The sequence below is a fragment of the Salmo salar genome, chromosome ssa01, assembly GCF_905237065.1.
Source record: "Salmo salar chromosome ssa01, Ssal_v3.1, whole genome shotgun sequence".
NCBI lineage: Eukaryota > Metazoa > Chordata > Actinopteri > Salmoniformes > Salmonidae > Salmo > Salmo salar.
In genome coordinates, this window is record NC_059442.1 from 107,199,541 (window position 1) to 107,226,600 (window position 27,060).

Here is a 27,060-nt window from a genome sequence, read left to right on the forward strand (position 1 = left end):
ACATCCCATACACCCATAAACATGAACACATCCCATACACACACAGACATGTACACATCCCATACACCCATAAACATGAACACATCCCATACACCCACAGACATGTACACATCCCATATACCCATAAAGATGAACACATCCAGTATACCCACAGACATGAACACATCCCATATACCCACAGACATATACACATCCCATACACCCATAAACATGAACACATCCCATATACCCATAAACATGAACACATCCCATATACCCACAGACATATACACATCCCATACACCAATAACCATGAACACATCCCATACACACACAGACATGTACACATCCCATACACACACAGACATGAACACATCCCATACACTCATAAACATGAACACATCCCATACACACACAGACATGAACACATCCCATACACCCACAGACATGTACACATCCCATATACCCATAAACATGAACACATCCCATATACCCACAGACATATACACATCCCATACACCCATAACCATGAACACATCCCATACACACACACAGACATGTACACATCCCATACACACACAGACATGAACACATCCCATACACCCATAAACACAACCCATACACCCATAAACATGAACACATCCCATACACATCCCATACACCCATAAACATGAACACATCCCATACACACACAGACATGAACACATCCCATAAACATGAACACATCCCATACACCCACAGACATGTACACATCCCATATACCCATAAACATGAACACATCCCATATACCCACAGACATATACACATCCCATACGCCCATAACCATGAACACATCCCATACACACACAGACATGAACACATCCCATACACCCATAAACATGAACACAACCCATACACCCATAAACATGAACACATCCCATACACCTACAGACATGAACACTGAAGCAGGAAGTCTCACTGAGGTCAGATGACCTTTTACATTGGAGGGGAGATTTGCTGCAATTCATCTGTGATCTCAGCAGCTTCTTCTGGTCTCCTTAACAAATACAGGTGTGACCACTCACCTGTGATTTTAGCAGCCTTCTCCTCCTGGTTGGCCCTGTTCTCCTCATTCTCCTCGTCCTCCTCCTCAAAGTCATCCAGGTTGCCGATATCGGCCTGCTTCATACTCATCAGGCTGGCCAGGCTCTGCATGTCCTCGTCACTGAGACAGACAGACAGACAGACAGACAGACAGACAGACAGACAGACAGACAGACAGACAGACAGACAGACAGATTTTATTTATGATAAATCTAACAAAGAGAATCCACGACATACAGCCATTTTGTACAGGCCAACATCTCTCTCTCTCTCTCTCTCTCATAGCAGACAAGAATCTCACAGGGGAGAAAGGCCCAACTCACACCTACTGTAAAACCATGTAACACATCAAGTCTCATGATGTACAGGGAATATCACGACCTGTCTATAGTGTTATTAAACAGGGAATATCACGACCTGTCTATAGAGTGTTATTAAACAGGGAATATCATGACCTGTCTATAGTGGTATTAAACAGGGAATATCATGACCTGTCTATAGTGGTATTAAACAGGGAATATCACGACCTGTCTATAATGGTATTAAACAGGGAATATCATGACCTGTCTATAGTGGTATTAAACAGGGAATATCATGACCTGTCTATAGTGGTATTAAACAGGGAATATCATGACCTGTCTATAGTGTTATTAAACAGGGAATATCATGACCTGTCTATAGTGGTATTAAACAGGGAATATCACGACCTGTCTATAGTGTTATTAAACAGGGAATATCATGACCTGTCTATAGAGTGGTATTAAACAGGGAATATCATGACCTGTCTATAATGGTATTAAACAGGGAATATCACGACCTGTCTATAGAGTGGTATTAAACAGGGAATATCATGACCTGTCTATAGTGGTATTAAACAGGGAATATCATGACCTGTCTATAGTGGTATTAAACAGGGAATATCATGACCTGTCTATAGTGGTATTAAACAGGGAATATCATGACCTGTCTATAGTGGTATTAAACAGGGAATATCATGACCTGTCTGTAATGGTATTAAACAGGGAATATCATGACCTGTCTATAGTGTTATTAAACAGGGAATATCACGACCTGTCTATAGAGTGTTATTAAACAGGGAATATCACGACCTGTCTATAGTGGTATTAAACAGGGAATATCATGACCTGTCTATAGAGTGGTATTAAACAGGGAATATCACGACCTGTCTATAGTGGTATTAAACAGGGAATATCATGACCTGTCTATAGTGGTATTAAACAGGGAATATCATGACCTGTCTATAGTGGTATTAAACAGGGAATATCACGACCTGTCTATAGTGGTATTAAACAGGGAATATCACGACCTGTCTATAGTGGTATTAAACAGGGAATATCATGACCTGTCTATAGAGTGTTATTAAACAGGGAATATCACGACCTGTCTATAGTGGTATTAAACAGGGAATATCACGACCTGTCTATAGTGGTATTAAACAGGGAATATCACGACCTGTCTATAGAGTGTTATTAAACAGGGAATATCATGACCTGTCTATAGTGGTATTAAACAGGGAATATCATGACCTGTCTATAGTGGTATTAAACAGGGAATATCATGACCTGTCTATAGTGGTATTAAACAGGGAATATCACGACCTGTCTATAGTGGTATTAAACAGGGAATATCACGACCTGTCTATAGTGGTATTAAACAGGGAATATCACGACCTGTCTATAGTGGTATTAAACAGGGAATATCACGACCTGTCTATAGTGGTATTAAACAGGGAATATCATGACCTGTCTATAGTGGTATTAAACAGGGAATATCACGACCTGTCTATAGAGTGTTATTAAACAGGGAATATCACGACCTGTCTATAGTGGTATTAAACAGGGAATATCACGACCTGTCTATAGAGTGTTATTAAACAGGGAATATCACGACCTGTCTATAGTGGTATTAAACAGGGAATATCACGACCTGTCTATAGAGTGTTATTAAACAGGGAATATCACGACCTGTCTATAGTGTTATTAAACAGGGAATATCACGACCTGTCTATAGAGTGTTATTAAACAGGGAATATCACGACCTGTCTATAGTGGTATTAAACAGGGAATATCACGACCTGTCTATAGAGTGTTATTAAACAGGGAATATCACGACCTGTCTATAGAGTGTTATTAAACAGGGAATATCATGACCTGTCTATAGTGGTATTAAACAGGGAATATCACGACCTGTCTATAGAGTGTTATTAAACAGGGAATATCACGACCTGTCTATAGAGTGTTATTAAACAGGGAATATCACGACCTGTCTATAGTGGTATTAAACAGGGAATATCATGAACTGTCTATAGGGGTATTAAACAGGGAATATCACGACCTGTCTATAGTGGTATTAAACAGGGAATATCATGACCTGTCTATAGTGGTATTAAACAGGGAATATCACGACCTGTCTATAGTGGTATTAAACAGGGAATATCATGACCTGTCTATAGTGGTATTAAACAGGGAATATCACGACCTGTCTATAGAGTGTTATTAAACAGGGAATATCATGACCTGTCTATAGTGGTATTAAACAGGGAATATCATGACCTGTCTATAGTGGTATTAAACAGGGAATATCACGACCTGTCTATAGTGTTATTAAACAGGGAATATCATGACCTGTCTATAGTGGTATTAAACAGGGAATATCACGACCTGTCTATAGGTGGTATTAAACAGGGAATATCACGACCTGTCTATAGTGGTATTAAACAGGGAATATCACGACCTGTCTATAGAGTGTTATTAAACAGGGAATATCATGACCTGTCTATAGTGGTATTAAACAGGGAATATCATGACCTGTCTATAGTGGTATTAAACAGGGAATATCATGACCTGTCTGTAGAGTGGTATTAAACAGGGAATATCACGACCTGTCTATAGATGTTATTAAACAGGGAATATCACGACCTGTCTATAGTGGTATTAAACAGGGAATATCACGACCTGTCTATAGTGGTATTAAACAGGGAATATCATGACCTGTCTATAGTGGTATTAAACAGGGAATATCACGACCTGTCTATAATGGTATTAAACAGGGAATATCATGACCTGTCTATAGAGTGGTATTAAACAGAGAATATCATGACCTGTCTATAGTGGTATTAAACAGGGAATATCATGACCTGTCTATAGTGGTATTAAACAGGGAATATCACGACCTGTCTATAGTGTTATTAAACAGGGAATATCACGACCTGTCTATAGTGGTATTAAACAGGGAATATCACGACCTGTCTATAGAGTGTTATTAAACAGGGAATATCACGACCTGTCTATAGTGGTATTAAACAGGGAATATCATGACCTGTCTGTAATGGTATTAAACAGGGAATATCATGACCTGTCTATAGTAGTATTAAACAGGGAATATCACGACCTGTCTATAGAGTGTTATTAAACAGGGAATATCATGACCTGTCTATAATGGTATTAAACAGGGAATATCATGACCTGTCTATAGTGGTATTAAACAGGGAATATCACGACCTGTCTATAGTGGTATTAAACAGGGAATATCACGACCTGTCTATAGTGGTATTAAACAGGGAATATCATGACCTGTCTGTAATGGTATTAAACAGGGAATATCATGACCTGTCTATAGTGGTATTAAACAGGGAATATCATGACCTGTCTATAGTGGTATTAAACAGGGAATATCATGACCTGTCTGTAATGGTATTAAACAGGGAATATCATGACCTGTCTATAGTGTTATTAAACAGGGAATATCACGACCTGTCTATAGAGTGTTATTAAACAGGGATTATCACGACCTGTCTATAGTGGTATTAAACAGGGAATATCATGACCTGTCTATAGAGTGGTATTAAACAGGGAATATCACGACCTGTCTATAGTGGTATTAAACAGGGAATATCATGACCTGTCTATAGTGGTATTAAACAGGGAATATCATGACCTGTCTATAATGGTATTAAACAGGGAATATCATGACCTGTCTATAGTGGTATTAAACAGGGAATATCATGACCTGTCTATAGTGGTATTAAACAGGGAATATCACGACCTGTCTATAGTGGTATTAAACAGGGAATATCATGACCTGTCTATAGTGGTATTAAACAGGGAATATCATGACCTGTCTATAGTGGTATTAAACAGGGAATATCATGACCTGTCTATAGTGGTATTAAACAGGGAATATCACGACCTGTCTATAGTGGTATTAAACAGGGAATATCACGACCTGTCTATAGAGTGTTATTAAACAGGGAATATCACGACCTGTCTATAGTGGTATTAAACAGGGAATATCACGACCTGTCTATAGAGTGTTATTAAACAGGGAATATCACGACCTGTCTATAGTGGTATTAAACAGGGAATATCACGACCTGTCTATAGAGTGTTATTAAACAGGGAATATCACGACCTGTCTATAGTGGTATTAAACAGGGAATATCACGACCTGTCTATAGAGTGTTATTAAACAGGGAATATCATGACCTGTCTATAGTGGTATTAAACAGGGAATATCACGACCTGTCTATAGAGTGTTATTAAACAGGGAATATCACGACCTGTCTATAGAGTGTTATTAAACAGGGAATATCATGACCTGTCTATAGTGGTATTAAACAGGGAATATCACAACCTGTCTATAGAGTGTTATTAAACAGGGAATATCACGACCTGTCTATAGAGTGTTATTAAACAGGGAATATCACGACCTGTCTATAGTGGTATTAAACAGGGAATATCATGACCTGTCTATAGTGGTATTAAACAGGGAATATCACGACCTGTCTATAGAGGTATTAAACAGGGAATATCATGACCTGTCTATAGTGGTATTAAACAGGGAATATCATGACCTGTCTATAGTGGTATTAAACAGGGAATATCATGACCTGTCTATAGTGGTATTAAACAGGGAATATCATGACCTGTCTATAGTGGTATTAAACAGGGAATATCATGACCTGTCTATAGTGGTATTAAACAGGGAATATCACGACCTGTCTATAGAGTGTTATTAAACAGGGAATATCATGACCTGTCTATAGTGGTATTAAACAGGGAATATCATGACCTGTCTATAGTGGTATTAAACAGGGAATATCACGACCTGTCTATAGAGTGTTATTAAACAGGGAATATCATGACCTGTCTATAGTGGTATTAAACAGGGAATATCACGACCTGTCTATAGAGTGTTATTAAACAGGGAATATCACGACCTGTCTATAGTGGTATTAAACAGGGAATATCACGACCTGTCTATAGTGGTATTAAACAGGGAATATCATGACCTGTCTATAGTGGTATTAAACAGGGAATATCATGACCTGTCTATAGTGGTATTAAACAGGGAATATCATGACCTGTCTGTAGAGTGTTATTAAACAGGGAATATCACGACCTGTCTATAGTGGTATTAAACAGGGAATATCACGACCTGTCTATAGTGGTATTAAACAGGGAATATCATGACCTGTCTATAGTGGTATTAAACAGGGAATATCATGACCTGTCTATAGTGGTATTAAACAGGGAATATCATGACCTGTCTATAGAGTGGTATTAAACAGAGAATATCATGACCTGTCTATAGTGGTATTAAACAGGGAATATCATGACCTGTCTATAGTGGTATTAAACAGGGAATATCACGACCTGTCTATAGTGTTATTAAACAGGGAATATCACGACCTGTCTATAGTGGTATTAAACAGGGAATATCACGACCTGTCTATAGAGTGTTATTAAACAGGGAATATCACGACCTGTCTATAGTGGTATTAAACAGGGAATATCATGACCTGTCTGTAATGGTATTAAACAGGGAATATCATGACCTGTCTATAGTGGTATTAAACAGGGAATATCACGACCTGTCTATAGAGTGTTATTAAACAGGGAATATCATGACCTGTCTATAATGGTATTAAACAGGGAATATCATGACCTGTCTATAGTGGTATTAAACAGGGAATATCACGACCTGTCTATAGTGGTATTAAACAGGGAATATCACGACCTGTCTATAGTGGTATTAAACAGGGAATATCATGACCTGTCTGTAATGGTATTAAACAGGGAATATCATGACCTGTCTATAGTGGTATTAAACAGGGAATATCATGACCTGTCTATAGTGGTATTAAACAGGGAATATCATGACCTGTCTATAGTGGTATTAAACAGGGAATATCACGACCCGTCTATAGAGTGTTATTAAACAGGGAATATCACGACCTGTCTATAGAGTGGTAGTAAACAGGGAATATCATGACCTGTCTATAGTGGTATTAAACAGGGAATATCACGACCTGTCTATAGAGTGTTATTAAACAGGGAATATCATGACCTGTCTATAGTGGTATTAAACAGGGAATATCATGACCTGTCTATAGTGGTATTAAACAGGGAATATCACGACCTGTCTATAGAGTGTTATTAAACAGGGAATATCATGACCTGTCTATAGTGGTATTAAACAGGGAATATCACGACCTGTCTATAGAGTGTTATTAAACAGGGAATATCACGACCTGTCTATAGTGGTATTAAACAGGGAATATCACGACCTGTCTATAGTGGTATTAAACAGGGAATATCATGACCTGTCTATAGTGGTATTAAACAGGGAATATCATGACCTGTCTATAGTGGTATTAAACAGGGAATATCATGACCTGTCTGTAGAGTGTTATTAAACAGGGAATATCACGACCTGTCTATAGTGGTATTAAACAGGGAATATCACGACCTGTCTATAGTGGTATTAAACAGGGAATATCATGACCTGTCTATAGTGGTATTAAACAGGGAATATCATGACCTGTCTATAGTGGTATTAAACAGGGAATATCATGACCTGTCTATAGAGTGGTATTAAACAGAGAATATCATGACCTGTCTATAGTGGTATTAAACAGGGAATATCATGACCTGTCTATAGTGGTATTAAACAGGGAATATCACGACCTGTCTATAGTGTTATTAAACAGGGAATATCATGACCTGTCTATAGTGGTATTAAACAGGGAATATCACGACCTGTCTATAGAGTGTTATTAAACAGGGAATATCATGACCTGTCTATAGTGGTATTAAACAGGGAATATCATGACCTGTCTATAGTGGTATTAAACAGGGAATATCATGACCTGTCTATAGTGGTATTAAACAGGGAATATCACGACCTGTCTATAGTGTTATTAAACAGGGAATATCACGACCTGTCTATAGTGGTATTAAACAGGGAATATCACGACCTGTCTATAGAGTGTTATTAAACAGGGAATATCACGACCTGTCTATAGTGGTATTAAACAGGGAATATCATGACCTGTCTATAGTGGTATTAAACAGGGAATATCACGACCTGTCTATAGAGTGGTATTAAACAGGGAATATCATGACCTGTCTATAGTGGTATTAAACAGGGAATATCATGACCTGTCTATAGAGTGTTATTAAACAGGGAATATCATGACCTGTCTATAGTGGTATTAAACAGGGAATATCACGACCTGTCTATAGAGTGTTATTAAACAGGGAATATCACGACCTGTCTATAGTGGTATTAAACAGGGAATATCATGACCTGTCTATAGTGGTATTAAACAGGGAATATCATGACCTGTCTATAGTGGTATTAAACAGGGAATATCACGACCTGTCTATAGTGGTATTAAACAGGGAATATCATGACCTGTCTATAGTGGTATTAAACAGGGAATATCATGACCTGTCTATAGTGGTATTAAACAGGGAATATCATGACCTGTCTGTAATGGTATTAAACAGGGAATATCACGACCTGTCTATAGTGGTATTAAACAGGGAATATCATGACCTGTCTATAGTGGTATTAAACAGGGAATATCATGACCTGTCTATAGTGGTATTAAACAGGGAATATCACGACCTGTCTATAGTGGTATTAAACAGGGAATATCACGACCTGTCTATAGTGGTATTAAACAGGGAATATCATGACCTGTCTATAGTGTTATTAAACAGGGAATATCATGACCTGTCTATAGTGGTATTAAACAGGGAATATCACGACCTGTCTATAGAGTGGTATTAAACAGGGAATATCACGACCTGTCTATAGTGGTATTAAACAGGGAATATCATGACCTGTCTATAGTGGTATTAAACAGGGAATATCATGACCTGTCTATAGTGGTATTAAACAGGGAATATCACGACCTGTCTATAGTGGTATTAAACAGGGAATATCATGACCTGTCTATAGTGGTATTAAACAGGGAGTGGTGAGAGGAAGAGAAACAGAGAAAAAATGAAGAGGGAAAAAGGGAGAGATGGACAGAGAGAGAGAGACGGACAGAGAGAGGGTGACAGAGAGGAAGGGAGAGATGGACCAGAGAGAGAGAGACGGACAGAGAGAGGGTGACAGAGAGAGGAAGGGAGAGATGGACCAGAGAGAGAGAGAGAGAGAGAGAGAGGGTGACAGAGAGGAAGGGAGAGATGGACCAGAGAGAGAGACGGACAGAGAGAGACGGACAGAGAGGAAGGGAGAGATGGACCAGAGAGAGAGAGAGAGAGAGAGAGACGGACAGAGAGGAAGGGAGAGATGGACCAGAGAGAGAGACGGACAGAGAGAGGGTGACAGAGAGGAAGGGAGAGATGGACCAGAGAGAGAGAGGGTGACAGAGAGAGGGTGACAGAGAGGAAGGGAGAGATGGACCAGAGAGAGAGACGGACAGAGAGAGAGACGGACAGAGAGGAAGGGAGAGATGGACCAGAGAGAGAGAGACGGACAGAGAGAGGGTGACAGAGAGGAAGGGAGAGATGGACCAGAGAGAGAGAGAGAGAGAGAGAGACGGACAGAGAGGAAGGGAGAGATGGACCAGAGAGAGAGAGAGAGAGAGAGAGACGGACAGAGAGGAAGGGAGAGATGGACCAGAGAGAGAGACGGACCAGAGAGAGGGTGACAGAGAGGAAGGGAGAGATGGACCAGAGAGAGAGAGAGAGAGAGAGAGAGACAGACAGAGAGGAAGGGAGAGATGGACCAGAGAGAGAGAGAGAGAGAGAGAGAGACGGACAGAGAGGAAGGGAGAGATGGACCAGAGAGAGAGACGGACAGAGAGAGACGGACAGAGAGGAAGGGAGAGATGGACCAGAGAGAGAGAGAGAGAGAGACGGACAGAGAGGAAGGGAGAGATGGACCAGAGAGAGAGACGGACAGAGAGAGGGTGACAGAGAGGAAGGGAGAGATGGACCAGAGAGAGAGAGGGTGACAGAGAGAGGGTGACAGAGAGGAAGGGAGAGATGGACCAGAGAGAGAGACGGACAGAGAGAGAGACGGACAGAGAGGAAGGGAGAGATGGACCAGAGAGAGAGAGACGGACAGAGAGAGGGTGACAGAGAGGAAGGGAGAGATGGACCAGAGAGAGAGAGAGAGAGAGAGAGACGGACAGAGAGGAAGGGAGAGATGGACCAGAGAGAGAGAGAGAGAGAGAGAGACGGACAGAGAGGAAGGGAGAGATGGACCAGAGAGAGAGACGGACCAGAGAGAGGGTGACAGAGAGGAAGGGAGAGATGGACCAGAGAGAGAGAGAGAGAGAGAGAGAGACAGACAGAGAGGAAGGGAGAGATGGACCAGAGAGAGAGAGAGAGAGAGAGAGACGGACAGAGAGGAAGGGAGAGATGGACCAGAGAGAGAGACGGACAGAGAGAGAGAGTACTATTCTCCTGTCTATAAGCATAGTGTCCTTCATGCGGCGGCTGCTGAGGAAACAAAATGTGCACGTGTGTGTGTGAGTGTTAAGTTGTATGTTTCCGTGGGTGCATGCGTTTTTTTGTGTGTGTTTATGTGTGTGTTTATGTGTGTGTTTATGTATGTATGTATGTGTGTGTGTGTGTGTGTGTGTGTGTTTATGTGTGTGTGTGTGTGTGTGTGTGTGTGTGTGTGTGTGTTTATGTGTGTTTATGTGTGTGTGTGTTTCACATCCAGCCACCACCAGATAGATAACACCCTGGGATTAACTCTCTCCTTCCCTCTCTCCATCTTCATTTCTCTTCCTTCCCTCCCCCACCACCACCTCTCTCCCCCACCACCACCTCTCTCCCTGTCTCTCTCTTTCTCCTCCCCTCTCTCACTCCTTCCCTCTCCCCCAACACCTCTCTCTCCCTGGCTCTCTCTTTCTCCTCCCCTCTCTCACTCCTTCCCTCTCCCCCACCACCTCTCTCCCTCATCCTCTCTCTCCCTGGCTCTCTCTTTCTCCTCCCCTCTCTCACTCCTTCCCTCTCCCCCACCACCTCTCTCCCTCATCCTCTCTCTCCCTGGCTCTCTCTTTCTCCTCCCCTCTCTCACTCCTTCCCTCTCCCCCAACACCTCTCTCTCCCTGGCTCTCTCTTTCTCCTCCCCTCTCTCACTCCTTCCCTCTCCCCCACCACCTCTCTCCCTCATCCTCTCTCTCCCTGGCTCTCTCTTTCTCCTCCCCTCTCTCACTCCTTCCCTCTCCCCCACCACCTCTCTCCCTCATCCTCTCTCTCCCTGGCTCTCTCTTTCTCCTCCCCTCTCTCACTCCTTCCCTCTCCCCCAACACCTCTCTCTCCCTGGCTCTCTCTTTCTCCTCCCCTTTCTCACTCCTTCCCTCTCCTCCTCTCTCTCCCTGGCTTTCTCTTTCTCCTCCCCTCTCTCACTCCTTGTCTCCCCCACCCCTCTATTTCTCTCTCTCCTTCATAAATAAATACAGTGGTATTTTCTGTGGTGGCAGGCCAGGCAACAGCAGCAGGTCAGGCAACAGCAGCAGGTCAGGCAACAGCAGCAGGCCAGGCAACAGCAGCAGGCCAGGCGCCAGCAGCAGGCCAGGCAACAGCAGCAGGCCAGGCAACAGCAGCAGGCCAGGCAACAGCAGCAGGTCAGACAACAGAAGCAGACAACAGCAGCAGGTCAGACAACAGCAGCAGGTCAGACATCAGAAGCAGACAACAGCAGCAGGTCAGGCAACAGCAGCAGGCCAGGCAACAGCAGCAGGTCAGGCAACAGCAGCAGGCCAGGCAACAGCAGCAGGCCAGGCAACAGCAGCAGGCCAGGCAACAGCAGCAGGCCAGGCAACAGCAGCAGGCCAGGCAACAGCAGCAGGCCAGGCAACAGCAGCAGGTCAGACAACAGAAGCAGACAACAGCAGCAGGTCAGACAACAGCAGCAGGTCAGACATCAGAAGCAGGCAACAGCAGCAGGCCAGGCAACAGCAGCAGGCCAGGCAACAGCAGCAGGCCAGGCAACAGCAGCAGGTCAGGCAACAGCAGCAGGCCAGGCAACAGCAGCAGGCCAGGCAACAGCAGCAGGTCAGGCAACAGCAGCAGGCCAGGCAACAGCAGCAGGCCAGGCAACAGCAGCAGGCCAGGCAACAGCAGCAGGCAAGGCAACAGCAGCAGGTCAGACAACAGCAGCAGGTCAGACAACAGCAGCAGGTCAGACAACAGCAGCAGGTCAGACAACAGCAGCAGACAACAGCAACAGGTCAGACAACAGCAGCAGGCCAGGCAACAGCAGCAGGCCAGGCAACAGCAGCAGGCCAGGCAACAGCAGCAGGCCAGGCAACAGCAGCAGGCCAGGCCACAGCAGCAGGTCAGGCAACAGCAGCAGGCCAGGCAACAGCAGCAGGCCAGGCAACAGCAGCAGGCCAGGCAACAGCAGCAGGCCAGACAACAGCAGCAGGTCAGGCAACAGAAGCAGGCCAGGCAACAGCAGCAGGCCAGGCAACAGCAGCAGGCCAGGCAACAGCAGCAGGCCAGGCAACAGCAGCAGGCCAGGCAACAGCAGCAGGTCAGACAACAGCAGCAGGTCAGACACCAGCAGCAGGTCAGACAACAGCAGCAGGTCAGACAACAGCAGCAATAGAAGCTGATCTGAACTGATGTTCTGGAGTTTATTTGTGTGCAGTGACATGGTTCTCTGAAGGGTTAAGAGGGTCACACACTGCTGCTCCCCGGTTACCCTGCACAACAAAGGAGCTGGCGCTGTTTTAACTGGCTGTGTGACAGCAAGCTCATACAAAATAGCAATTGGCTTTATCAAAGGGACCGAGGAGAGAGAGAGCATAGAAAGAGAGAGAGGGAGAGAGAAAGAACACAGAAAGAGGGGGAGAGAGAGCATAGAGGGAGAGAGAGAGAGAGAGAGAGAGAGAGAGAGAGAGAGAGAGAGAGAGAGAGAGAGAGAGAGAGAGAGAGAGAGAGAGAGAGAGAGAGAATGCTGGAGAGAATATGGATCCATTGAATGAGAGATATTCTCATTCTGAAGCCGGGTGACTAGGGGTTGATTCCTCTAGCTGACTGGTGCTATACAGAGGCCGGGCGTTACACGCAGAGGCCGGGCGTTACACGCAGAGTCCGGGCGTTACACGCAGAGGCCGGGCGTTACACGCAGAGGCCGGGCGTTACACGCAGAGGCCGGGCGTTACACGCAGAGGCCGGGCGTTACACGCAGAGACCGGTATTACACGCTGAGACCGGTATTACACGCTGAGACCGGTATTACACACTGAGACCGGTATTACACACTGAGACCGGTATTACACACTGAGACCGGTATTACACACTGAGACCGGTATTACACACTGAGACCGGTATTACACACTGAGACCGGTATTACACACTGAGACTGGTATTACAGCCCTGTTTGTATTGTGGACGGCAGGAGGACGGCAGCAGAAATCACAATCACTCTCTATTCCTTTCTTCTGCCGTTACTCTATCGAGTGCAGGGAAGGAAATGGAATACGTATAGACTGTATGTGTGTGTGTGTGTGTGTGTGTGTGTGTGTGTGTGTGTGTGTGTGTGTGTGTGTGTGTGTGTGTGTGTGGACTTACGTGGCCTTGCCCTCACGGAGGAAGATGCAGGAGAGGGAGAACTGTAGCGTGGCAGAAACCACCTTCTTGGAGAGGGGCTTGAACTTGAGCTTGACGTCAGTCTGTGTGGGCATGGGGCTGGCATACTGCTTCATGTTGATGCTGCTGCTGGCCAGAGCCTTTCTACGACCTGAAGGAGACTCCTGAGAGATGGAGGGAGAGAAGGAGAGAGAGAGGGAGGAGGGAGGGAGAGAGGGAGGAGGGAGGGAGAGAGAGGGGGAGGGAGAGAGGGGAGAGAGAGAGAGAGAGAGGGGGAGGGAGGGAGGGAGAGAGAGAGAGGGAGAGAGAGAGAGAGAGAGGGGGAGGGAGGGAGGGAGAGAGAGAGAGGGAGGGAGGGAGGGAGGGAGGGAGGGAGGGAGGGAGGGAGGGAGGGAGGGAGGGAGGGAGGGAGGGAGGGAGAAATACTTGTTAAAATCTGGTGGATAGATTGAAGGTGTTTTGTGCTGATGTAGTGTCTAATAAAACAGTCATATTTGTATTGTGTCACCATCACTCTACTTCAACAGCCTCTTCCCAGTGGCACCACATCTGAAACTACTGGACAGCTGGAGAAAATAATGGCATAAAGTCCCATTAGTAAAACTGCCGTACCAATCAAAACCCGTTCTGATCTCCAAAGTGCTTACAGGTAGGAGCTAGGGGCCGATATGGAACTGGGCCCATGTCACCACAGCCCTGGTAAAAGGCATCATGGGATTGGAACTAGAGAAGACCGATGTTGTGTGTTGTTCGCTGTTCACACAACACATGGAATTAAATAATGAGGGGTGGGGGGGGGGTTACAACTTGGAAGTGAAAAATAGGCCAGCAGATAACAGGCCAGCAGATAACAGGCCAGCAGCTAACAGGCCAGCAGCTAACAGGCCAGCAGCTAACAGGCCAGCAGCTAACAGGCCAGCAGCTTACAGGCCAGCAGCTAACAGGCCAGCAGCTAACAGGCCAGCAGCTAACAGGCCAGCAGCTAACAGGCCAGCAGCTGAGTCTTGTCAGAATTCTAGATAAGGAACAAAACACACCCACACACTTACACCCAAAGATTTGGAAACCAAACAGTCGGGCTCCAAAAAACACTGATACATCTAGTCTCTCCTCCTCTAGGTGTAAAACACTGATACATCTAGTCTCTCCTCTAGGTGTAAAACACTGATACATCTAGTCTCTCCTCTAGGTGTAAAACACTGATACATCTAGTCTCACCTCCTCTAGGTGTAAAACACTGATACATCTAGTCTCTCCTCCTCTAGGTGTAAAACACTGATACATCTAGTCTCACCTCCTCTAGGTGTAAAACACTGATACATCTAGTCTCTCCTCCTCTAGGTGTAAAACACTGATACATCTAGTCTCTCCTCTAGGTGTAAAACACTGATACATCTAGTCTCTCCTCCTCTAGGTGTAAAACACTGATACATCTAGTCTCCCCTCCTCTAGGTGTAAAACACTGATACATCTAGTCTCACCTCCTCTAGGTGTAAAACACTGATACATCTAGTCTCTCCTCCTCTAGGTGTAAAACACTGATACATCTAGTCTCTCCTCCTCTAGGTTTAAAACACTGATACATCTAGTCTCTCCTCTAGGTGTAAAACACTGATACATCTAGTCTCTCTCTCCTCTAGGTGTAAAACACTGATACATCTAGTCTCTCCTCTAGGTGTAAAACACTGATACATCTAGTCTTCCCTCCTCTAGGTGTAAAACACTGATACATCTAGTCTCTCCTCTAGGTGTAAAACACTGATACATCTAGTCTCTCTCTCCTCTAGGTGTAAAACACTGATACATCTAGTCTCTCCTCTAGGTGTAAAACACTGATACATCTAGTCTCTCCTCTAGGTGTAAAACACTGATACATCTAGTCTCTCCTCCTCTAGGTGTAAAACACTGATACATCTAGTCTCTCCTCCTCTAGGTGTAAAACACTGATACATCTAGTCTCTCTCTCCTCTAGGTGTAAAACACTGATACATCTAGTCTCCCCTCCTCTAGGTGTAAAACACTGATACATCTAGTCTCTCCTCCTCTAGGTGTAAAACACTGATACATCTAGTCTCTCTCTCCTCTAGGTGTAAAACACTGATACATCTAGTCTCTCCTCCTCTAGGTGTAAAACACTGATACATCTAGTCTCCCCTCCTCTAGGTGTAAAACACTGATACATCTAGTCTCCCCTCCTCTAGGTGTAAAACACTGATACATCTAGTCTCTCCTCCTCTAGGTGTAAAACACTGATACATCTAGTCTCTCCTCCTCTAGGTGTAAAACACTGATACATCTAGTCTCTCTCTCCTCTAGGTGTAAAACACTGATACATCTAGTCTCTCCTCCTCTAGGTGTAAAACACTGATACATCCAGTCTCTCCTCCTCTAGGTGTAAAACACTGATACATCTACTCTCTCTCTCCTCTAGGTGTAAAACACTGATACATCTAGTCTCTCCTCTAGGTGTAAAACACTGATACATCTAGTCTCTCTCTCCTCTAGGTGTAAAACACTGATACACCTAGTCTCTCTCTCCTCTAGGTGTAAAACACTGATACATCTAGTCTCTCCTCCTCTAGGTGTAAAACACTGATACATCTAGTCTCCCCTCCTCTAGGTGTAAAACACTGATACATCTAGTCTCTCCTCCTCTAGGTGTAAAACACTGATACATCTAGTCTCTCCTCCTCTAGGTGTAAAACACTGATACATCTAGTCTCTCTCTCCTCTAGGTGTAAAACACTGATACATCTAGTCTCTCCTCCTCTAGGTGTAAAACACTGATACATCTAGTCTCTCCTCCTCTAGGTGTAAAACACTGATACATCTACTCTCTCTCTCCTCTAGGTGTAAAACACTGATACATCTAGTCTCTCCTCTAGGTGTAAAACACTGATACATCTAGTCTCTCCTCCTCTAGGTGTAAAACACTGATACATCTAGTCTCACCTCCTCTAGGTGTAAAACACTGATACATCTAGTCTCTCTCTCCTCTAGGTGTAAAACACTGATACATCTAGTCTCTCCTCTAGGTGTAAAACACTGATACATCTAGTCTCTCCTCTAGGTGTAAAACACTAATACATCTAGTCTCTCCTCTAGGTGTAAAACACTGATACATCTAGTCTCTCCTCCTCTAGGTGTAAAACACTGATACATCTAGTCTCTCCTCCTCTAGGTGTAAAACACTGATACATCCAGTCTCTCCTCCTCTAGGTGTAAAACACTGATACATCTACTCTCTCTCTCCTCTAGGTGTAAAACACTGATACATCTAGTCTCTCCTCTAGGTGTAAAACACTGATACATCTAGTCTCTCTCTCCTCTAGGTGTAAAACACTGATACACCTAGTCTCTCTCTCCTCTAGGTGTAAAACACTGATACATCTAGTCTCTCCTCCTCTAGGTGTAAAACACTGATACATCTAGTCTCCCCTCCTCTAGGTGTAAAACACTGATACATCTAGTCTCTCCTCCTCTAGGTGTAAAACACTGATACATCTAGTCTCTCCTCCTCTAGGTGTAAAACACTGATACATCTAGTCTCTCTCTCCTCTAGGTGTAAAACACTGATACATCTAGTCTCTCCTCCTCTAGGTGTAAAACACTGATACATCTAGTCTCTCCTCCTCTAGGTGTAAAACACTGATACATCTACTCTCTCTCTCCTCTAGGTGTAAAACACTGATACATCTAGTCTCTCCTCTAGGTGTAAAACACTGATACATCTAGTCTCTCCTCCTCTAGGTGTAAAACACTGATACATCTAGTCTCACCTCCTCTAGGTGTAAAACACTGATACATCTAGTCTCTCTCTCCTCTAGGTGTAAAACACTGATACATCTAGTCTCTCCTCTAGGTGTAAAACACTGATACATCTAGTCTCTCCTCTAGGTGTAAAACACTAATACATCTAGTCTCTCCTCTAGGTGTAAAACACTGATACATCTAGTCTCTCCTCCTCTAGGTGTAAAACACTGATACATCTAGTCTCTCTCTCCTCTAGGTGTAAAACACTGATACATCTAGTCTCTCCTCTAGGTGTAAAACACTGATACATCTAGTCTCACCTCCTCTAGGTGTAAAACACTGATACATCTAGTCTCACCTCCTCTAGGTGTAAAACACTGATACATCTAGTCTCTCCTCCTCTAGGTGTAAAACACTGATACATCTAGTCTCACCTCCTCTAGGTGTAAAACACTGATACATCTAGTCTCTCCTCCTCTAGGTGTAAAACACTGATACATCTAGTCTCTCCTCTAGGTGTAAAACACTGATACATCTAGTCTCTCCTCCTCTAGGTGTAAAACACTGATACATCTAGTCTCCCCTCCTCTAGGTGTAAAACACTGATACATCTAGTCTCACCTCCTCTAGGTGTAAAACACTGATACATCTAGTCTCTCCTCCTCTAGGTGTAAAACACTGATACATCTAGTCTCTCCTCCTCTAGGTTTAAAACACTGATACATCTAGTCTCTCCTCTAGGTGTAAAACACTGATACATCTAGTCTCTCTCTCCTCTAGGTGTAAAACACTGATACATCTAGTCTCCCCTCCTCTAGGTGTAAAACACTGATACATCTAGTCTCCCCTCCTCTAGGTGTAAAACACTGATACATCTAGTCTCTCCTCTAGGTGTAAAACACTGATACATCTAGTCTCTCTCTCCTCTAGGTGTAAAACACTGATACATCTAGTCTCTCCTCTAGGTGTAAAACACTGATACATCTAGTCTCTCCTCTAGGTGTAAAACACTGATACATCTAGTCTCTCCTCCTCTAGGTGTAAAACACTGATACATCTAGTCTCTCCTCCTCTAGGTGTAAAACACTGATACATCTAGTCTCTCTCTCCTCTAGGTGTAAAACACTGATACATCTAGTCTCCCCTCCTCTAGGTGTAAAACACTGATACATCTAGTCTCTCCTCCTCTAGGTGTAAAACACTGATACATCTAGTCTCTCTCTCCTCTAGGTGTAAAACACTGATACATCTAGTCTCTCCTCCTCTAGGTGTAAAACACTGATACATCTAGTCTCTCTCTCCTCTAGGTGTAAAACACTGATACATCTAGTCTCCCCTCCTCTAGGTGTAAAACACTGATACATCTAGTCTCCCCTCCTCTAGGTGTAAAACACTGATACATCTAGTCTCTCCTCCTCTAGGTGTAAAACACTGATACATCTAGTCTCTCCTCCTCTAGGTGTAAAACACTGATACATCTAGTCTCTCTCTCCTCTAGGTGTAAAACACTGATACATCTAGTCTCTCCTCCTCTAGGTGTAAAACACTGATACATCTAGTCTCTCCTCCTCTAGGTGTAAAACACTGATACATCTACTCTCTCTCTCCTCTAGGTGTAAAACACTGATACATCTAGTCTCTCCTCTAGGTGTAAAACACTGATACATCTAGTCTCTCCTCTAGGTGTAAAACACTGATACATCTAGTCTCCCCTCCTCTAGGTGTAAAACACTGATACATCTAGTCTCTCCTCTAGGTGTAAAACACTGATACATCTAGTCTCTCCTCTAGGTGTAAAACACTAATACATCTAGTCTCCCCTCCTCTAGGTGTAAAACACTGATACATCTAGTCTCTCCTCTAGGTGTAAAACACTGATACATCTAGTCTCTCCTCTAGGTGAGAACAGAGAACAGAGGACCTCCATGCTGCCTCACTGTGTTGATACGACACCCGGGCCATTCTGCCTTCTCTCTTCATCTCAGTCTGTCTGTCTCTTCATCTCTCTCCATCTCACTGTCTGTCTCTCTACTCTCCATCTCACCGTCTGTCTCTCTTCATCTCTCTCTCCCTCCATCTCACTGTCTGTCTCTCTACTCTCCATCTCACTGTCTGTCTCTCTACTCTCCATCTCACTGTCTGTCTCTCTACTCTCCATCTCAGTCTGTCTCTCCACATAACATATTGTAGCCAATTGCAGGCCTCTATTCCATGCCAGTGTGCAGTGTGTGTGTTTCAGTGTTTGAGGTTTGTCTGCAGCAGTTAATATCCTGGACTTCTCCTGTCTTTTAGTCTGCTATACCGTCACAGGCTAAATTAAACAGAAAGACTAACAAACACACTCAGACAACACACACACACACACACACACACACACACACACACACACACACACACACACACACACACACACACACACACACACACACACACACACACACACAGCCTATATGCTATTCAAAAAGCAGTAGAACCCCCCCAGTCCTTTAGGCAGCAGAACAGGCCCTAAAGAGTCAAGCTCTTCTGGGTACAGTACCGAACAAGTCCTCCATTTCCCTCTCCCTCGCTCTCTCTCTCTCCCCTTCTCCTCTCCCTCGCTCTCTCTCCCTTTCTCCTCTCCCTCTCTCCTCTCACACATCACACCATGTGTAGAGCAACACATACATAGACCACACACAAAGGAGATGATCTGATATGAGCTCTTTATATCACTGCTGTTGGCTGTCTTCACACACACCTACACGAGGAAGATACTTGACTCGCCTCTCCCTTTCTCCTCTCGCTCGCTCTCCCTTTCTTCTCTCGCTCTCCCTTTCTTCTCTCGCTCTCCCTTTCTCCTCTCCCTCGCTCTCCCTCGCTCTCCCTTTCTCCTCTCCCTCGCTCTCCCTTTCTCCTCTCCCTCGCTCTCCCTCGCTCTCCCTTTCTCCTCTCCCTCGCTCGCTCTCCCTTTCTCCTCTCCCTCCCTCGCTCTCCCTTTCTCCTCTCCCTCCCTCGCTCTCCCTTTCTCCTCTCCCTCCCTCGCTCTCCCTTTCTCCTCTCCCTCCCTCGCTCTCCCTTTCTCCTCTCCCTCCCTCGCTCTCCCTTTCTCCTCTCCCTCCCTCGCTCTCCCTTTCTCCTCTCCCTCCCTCGCTCTCCCTTGCTCGCTCTCCCTTTCTCCTCTCCCTCCCTCACTCTCCCTTTCTCCTCTCCCTCCCTCGCTCTCCCTTTCTCCTCTCCCTCCCTCGCTCTCCCTTTCTCCTCTCCCTCCCTCACTCTCCCTTTCTCCTCTCCCTCGCACGCTCTCCCTTTCTCCTCTCCCTCGCTCTCCCTCCCTTCCATCCATCCCTCCTGCCCACCTCCTCTCTCCCATCCCTCCTGCCCACCTCCCCTCTCCCATCCCTCCATGTCCACCTCCCCTCTCCCATCCCTCCTGCCCACCTCCCCTCTCCCTTCCATCCATCCCTCCTGCCCACCTCCCCTCTCCCTTCCATCCATCCCTCCTGCCCACCTCCCCTCTCCCTTCCATCCATCCCTCCTGCCCACCTCCCTTCCCTCCTGCCCACCTCCCCTCTCCCTTCCATCCATCCCTCCTGCCCTTCCCCATCTCACAGGAACGATTAGAAAAAGGCATTCGTCAAGCCACGCAGCCACTTGACATTTGTGTTGACATTTGAGCCTGGTTGAATCGTCCCTGTCTGGAAATACTAGTGCATCATGTCATCCCCCTGAAGAATACTAGAGCCTCAGAAAGCCCCTCTCCTCTCCTCTCCTTCCTTATCATCTTCCAGATTAGGCCATCCCCATTATACTGAGCTAATAGTGCATGTAGATACTTTAAGAATGAATTTTCCAAATGCATCAAACACTTAAGAAGGGGATTTGGTATGGAACGTGGTCGTACAGGGGCCCTCTCAGAATGGAAATACTTGACAATATGTAAATGATTGTGAGGGAGAATAATAATAACGGTTTAACAGACTCGAGTCGGGAGGAGAACAATAAACATGGTGCTGTTGTCCCCAGATGGCGCTTGTCAATCAGGAAGAGAGAGAGATTAGGGGGTCTGAGACGGCGAAACACACACACACACACAGACAGGTGTGCACACGCAAACACGCACGCACACACACACACACACAGACAGGTGTGCACACGCAAACACGCACGCACACACACACACACACAGACAGGTGTGCACACGCAAACACGCACGCACACACACACACACACAGACAGGTGTGCACACGCAAACACGCACGCACACACACACACACACACACAGACAGGTGTGCACACGCAAACACGCACGCACACACACACACACACACAGACAGGTGTGCACACGCAAACACGCACGCACACACACACAATTAGGGGGTCAGAGAGGTTGATGTGACTGTGTAAAATGAAAGGAGAGTACAATAAAGTATTTTAATTTATTACAAGCAGATATTACAACTATGAATACATTGGCTCTCATTGGAGCTGCTGGAATGACTAAATACCTGAGTGGTGTCTGGAGAGAGAGAGAGAGAGAGAGAGAGAACAGAGGAGAGGTCAGGGAGAGAGAGAGAGAGGGAGAGAGAGAGAGAACAGAGGAGAGGTCAGGGAGAGAGAGAGGGAGAGAGAGAACAGAGGAGAGGTCAGGGAGAGAGAGAGAGAGGGAGAGAGAGAGAGAACAGAGGAGAGGTCAGGGAGAGAGAGAGGGAGAGAGAGAATAATGTTTACTGTAAACTTTTTATTGTTTATTTCACTTTTGTTTATTATCTATTTGACTTGCTTTGGCAATGTAAACATATGTTTCCCATGCCAATAAAGCCCTTCAATTGAAATTGAAATGAGAGAGAGGAAGGTAAGAGGGAGCAAGAGGGAGAGATAGCGGGGGGAGGGGGAGAGAGAGAAAGAGAGAGGGGAGAGAAAGAGGGGGAGGGGAGAGAGCAAGAGAGGGGGGAGAAAGAGATAGAGGAGGAGAGAGATAGTGGGAGAGTGCGAAAGAGAGCGAGATAGAGGAGAGAGATAGAGGGAGAGAAGGGTCTGGGGTGGCTGTATGCTTCCCCCTAGCTGTTAATATGTGTTACTGCAGCTTCCTACTAAACTACCTCAGACCATGTTGCTTGATACTGTACTGCAGCTTCCTACTGAACTACCACAGACCATGTTGCTTGATACTGCACCGCAGCTTCCCACTAAACTACCTCAGTCAGACCATGTTGCTTGATACTGTACTGCAGCTTCCTACTAAACTACCTCAGTCAGACCATGTTGCTTGATACTGTACTGCAGCTTCCTACTAAACTACCTCAGTCAGACCATGTTGCTTGATACTGTACTGCAGCTTCCCACTAAACTACCTCAGTCAGACCATGTTGCTTGATATTGTACTGCAGCTTCCTACTAAACTACCTCAGTCAGACCATGTTGCTTGATAATGAACTGCAGCTTCCTACTAAACTACCTCAGTCAGACCATGTTGCTTGATACTGAACTGCAGCTTCCTACTAAACTACCTCAGTCAGATCATGTTGCTTGATACTGTACTGCAGCTTCCCACTAAAGTACCTCAGTCAGATCATGTTGCTTGAGAGTGTACTGCAGCTTCCCACTAAACTACCTCAGTCAGACCATGTTGCTTGATACTGTACTGCAGCTTCCCACTAAACTACCTCAGCCAGACCATGTTGCTTGATACTGTACTGCAGCTTCCCACTAAACTACCTCAGTCAGACCATGTTGCTTGATACTGTACTGCAGCTTCCCACTAAACTACCTCAGTCAGATCAAGTTGCTTGATACTGTACTGCAGCTTCCCACTGAACTACCTCAACAGACCATGTTGCTTGATGCTGTACTGCAGCTTCCCACTAAACTACCTCAGTCAGACCATGTTGCTTGATCCTGTACTGCAGCTTCCTACTAAACTACCTCAGACCATGTTGCTTGATACTGTACTGCAGCTTCCCACTAAACTACCTCAGTCAGACCATGTTGCTTGATGCTGTACTGCAGCTTCCCACTAAACTACCTCAGTCAGACCATGTTGCTTGATACTGAACTGCAGCTTCCTACAAAACTACCTTAGACCATGTTGCTTAATACTGAACTGCAGCTTCCCACTAAACTACCTCAGTCAGACCATGTTGCTTGATACTGAACTGCAGCTTCCTACTAAACTACCTCAGTCAGATCATGTTGCTTGAGAGTGTACTGCAGCTTCCCACTAAACTACCTCAGTCAGACCATGTTGCTTGAGAGTGTACTGCAGCTTCCTACTAAACTACCTCAGTCAGACCATGTTGCTTGATACTGTACTGCAGCTTCCTACTAAACTACCTCAGTCAGACCATGTTGCTTGATCCTGTACTGCAGCTTCCTACTAAACTACCTCAGACCATGTTGCTTGATACTGTAGTGCAGCTTCCCACTAAACTACCTCAGTCAGACCATGTTGCTTGACACTGTACTGCAGTGTACAGTAGTGAGTCATTTAGCAGACGCTCATGGGTAGAGTCTGTTACAGGGGTAGAGTCTGTTACAGGGGTAGAGTCTGTTACAGGGGTAGAGTCTGTTACAGGGGTAGAGTCTGTTAGGGTAGTGGGTAGTGTCTGTTAGGGTAGTGTGTAGTGTCTGTTAGGGTAGTGTGTAGTGTCTGTTAGGGTAGTGTCTGTTAGGGTAGTGTGTAGTGTCTGTTAGGGTAGTGTGTAGTGTCTGTTAGGGTAGTGTGTAGTGTCTGTTAGGGTAGTCTCTGTTAGGGTAGTGTCTGTTAGGGTAGTGGGTAGTGTCTGTTAGGGTAGTGGGTAGTGTCTGTTAGGGTAGTGTCTGTTAGGGTAGTGTGTAGTGTCTGTTAGGGTAGTGTGTAGTGTCTGTTAGGGTAGTGTGTAGTGTCTGTTAGGGTAGTCTCTGTTAGGGTAGTGTGTAGTGTCTGTTAGGGTAGTGTGTAGTGTCTGTTAGGGTAGTGTCTGTTAGGGTAGTGTCTGTTAGGGTAGTGGGTAGTGTCTGTTAGGGTAGTGTGTAGTGTCTGTTAGGGTAGTGGGTAGTGTCTGTTAGGGTAGTGGGTAGTGTCTGTTAGGGTAGTGGGTAGTGTCTGTTAAGGTAGTGGGTAGTGTCTGTTAGGGTAGTGTGTAGTGTCTGTTAGGGTAGTGTGTAGTGTCTGTTAGGGTAGTGGGTAGTGTCTGTTAGGGTAGTGTCTGTTAGGGTAGTGTGTAGTGTCTGTTAGGGTAGTGTGTAGTGTCTGTTAGGGTAGTGTGTAGTGTCTGTTAGGGTAGTGTGTAGTGTCTGTTAGGGTAGTGTGTAGTGTCTGTTAGGGTAGTGGGTAGTGTCTGTTAGGGTAGTGTCTGTTAGGGTAGTGTGTAGTGTCTGTTAGGGTAGTGGGTAGTGTCTGTTAGGGTAGTGTCTGTTAGGGTAGTGTCTGTTAGGGTAGTGTGTAGTGTCTGTTAGGGAAGTGTGTAGTGTCTGTTAGGGAAGTGTCTGTTAGGGTAGTGGGTAGTGTCTGTTAGGGTAGTGTCTGTTAGGGTAGTGTCTGTTAGGGTAGTGTCTGTTAGGGTAGTGGGTAGTGTCTGTTAGGGTAGTGGGTAGTGTCTGTTAGGGTAGTGTCTGTTAGGGTAGTGTCTGTTAGGGTAGTGGGTAGTGTCTGTTAGGGTAGTATGTAGTGTATGTTAGGGTAGTGGGTAGTGTCTGTTAGGGTAGTGTCTGTTAGGGTAGTGTGTAGTGTCTGTTAGGGTAGTGGGTAGTGTCTGTTAGGGAAGTGTCTGTTAGGGTAGTGGGTAGTGTCTGTTAGGGTAGTGTGTAGTGTCTGTTAGGGTAGTGTGTAGTGTCTGTTATGGTAGTGGGTAGTGTCTGTTAGGGTAGTGAGTAGTGTCTGTTAGGGTAGTGGGTAGTGTCTGTTAGGGTAGTGTCTGTTAGGGTAGTGGGTAGTGTCTGTTAGGGTAGTGTGTAGTGTCTGTTAGGGTAGTGGGTAGTGTCTGTTAGGGTAGTGTCTGTTAGGGTAGTGTGTAGTGTCTGTTAGGGTAGTGGGTAGTGTCTGTTAGGGTAGTGTGTAGTGTCTGTTAGGGTAGTGTGTAGTGTCTGTTAGGGTAGTGGGTAGTGTCTGTTAGGGTAGTGGGTAGTGTCTGTTAGGGTAGTGTGTAGTGTCTGTTAGGGTAGTGTCTGTTAGGGTAGTGGGTAGTGTCTGTTAGGGTAGTGTGTAGTGTCTGTTAGGGTAGTGTGTAGTGTCTGTTAGGGTAGTCTCTGTTAGGGTAGTGTCTGTTAGGGTAGTGGGTAGTGTCTGTTAGGGTAGTGGGTAGTGTCTGTTAGGGTAGTGTCTGTTAGGGTAGTGTGTAGTGTCTGTTAGGGTAGTGTGTAGTGTCTGTTAGGGTAGTGTGTAGTGTCTGTTAGGGTAGTCTCTGTTAGGGTAGTGTGTAGTGTCTGTTAGGGTAGTGTGTAGTGTCTGTTAGGGTAGTGTCTGTTAGGGTAGTGTCTGTTAGGGTAGTGGGTAGTGTCTGTTAGGGTAGTGTGTAGTGTCTGTTAGGGTAGTGGGTAGTGTCTGTTAGGGTAGTGGGTAGTGTCTGTTAGGGTAGTGGGTAGTGTCTGTTAAGGTAGTGGGTAGTGTCTGTTAGGGTAGTGTGTAGTGTCTGTTAGGGTAGTGTGTAGTGTCTGTTAGGGTAGTGGGTAGTGTCTGTTAGGGTAGTGTCTGTTAGGGTAGTGTGTAGTGTCTGTTAGGGTAGTGTGTAGTGTCTGTTAGGGTAGTGTGTAGTGTCTGTTAGGGTAGTGTGTAGTGTCTGTTAGGGTAGTGTGTAGTGTCTGTTAGGGTAGTGGGTAGTGTCTGTTAGGGTAGTGTCTGTTAGGGTAGTGTGTAGTGTCTGTTAGGGTAGTGGGTAGTGTCTGTTAGGGTAGTGTCTGTTAGGGTAGTGTCTGTTAGGGTAGTGGGTAGTGTCTGTTAGGGTAGTGTGTAGTGTCTGTTAGGGAAGTGTGTAGTGTCTGTTAGGGAAGTGTCTGTTAGGGTAGTGGGTAGTGTCTGTTAGGGTAGTGTCTGTTAGGGTAGTGGGTAGTGTCTGTTAGGGTAGTGGGTAGTGTCTGTTAGGGTAGTGTCTGTTAGGGTAGTGTCTGTTAGGGTAGTGGGTAGTGTCTGTTAGGGTAGTATGTAGTGTATGTTAGGGTAGTGGGTAGTGTCTGTTAGGGTAGTGTCTGTTAGGGTAGTGTGTAGTGTCTGTTAGGGTAGTGGGTAGTGTCTGTTAGGGAAGTGTCTGTTAGGGTAGTGGGTAGTGTCTGTTAGGGTAGTGTGTAGTGTCTGTTAGGGTAGTGTGTAGTGTCTGTTATGGTAGTGGGTAGTGTCTGTTAGGGTAGTGAGTAGTGTCTGTTAGGGTAGTGGGTAGTGTCTGTTAGGGTAGTGTCTGTTAGGGTAGTGGGTAGTGTCTGT

General features: G+C 45.2%; 1 protein-coding gene across 5 annotated transcripts in view; it reads right to left on the bottom strand.

Annotated features, from left to right (window-relative positions):
- Nucleotides 1-27,060, bottom strand: part of ehbp1 (EH domain binding protein 1) — a 400,782-nt gene that overhangs the window by 283,898 nt on the left and 89,824 nt on the right. For all 5 annotated transcript variants that reach the window (XM_045687294.1, XM_045687320.1, XM_045687312.1 and 2 more), the window contains exons 6-7: nucleotides 13,920-14,101; nucleotides 1,044-1,183 (exon numbers count right to left, since the gene is read on the bottom strand). In XM_045687294.1, the coding sequence (XP_045543250.1) occupies nucleotides 1,044-1,183; nucleotides 13,920-14,101 (322 nt within the window). The remainder of the gene's footprint in view (nucleotides 1-1,043; nucleotides 1,184-13,919; nucleotides 14,102-27,060) is intronic.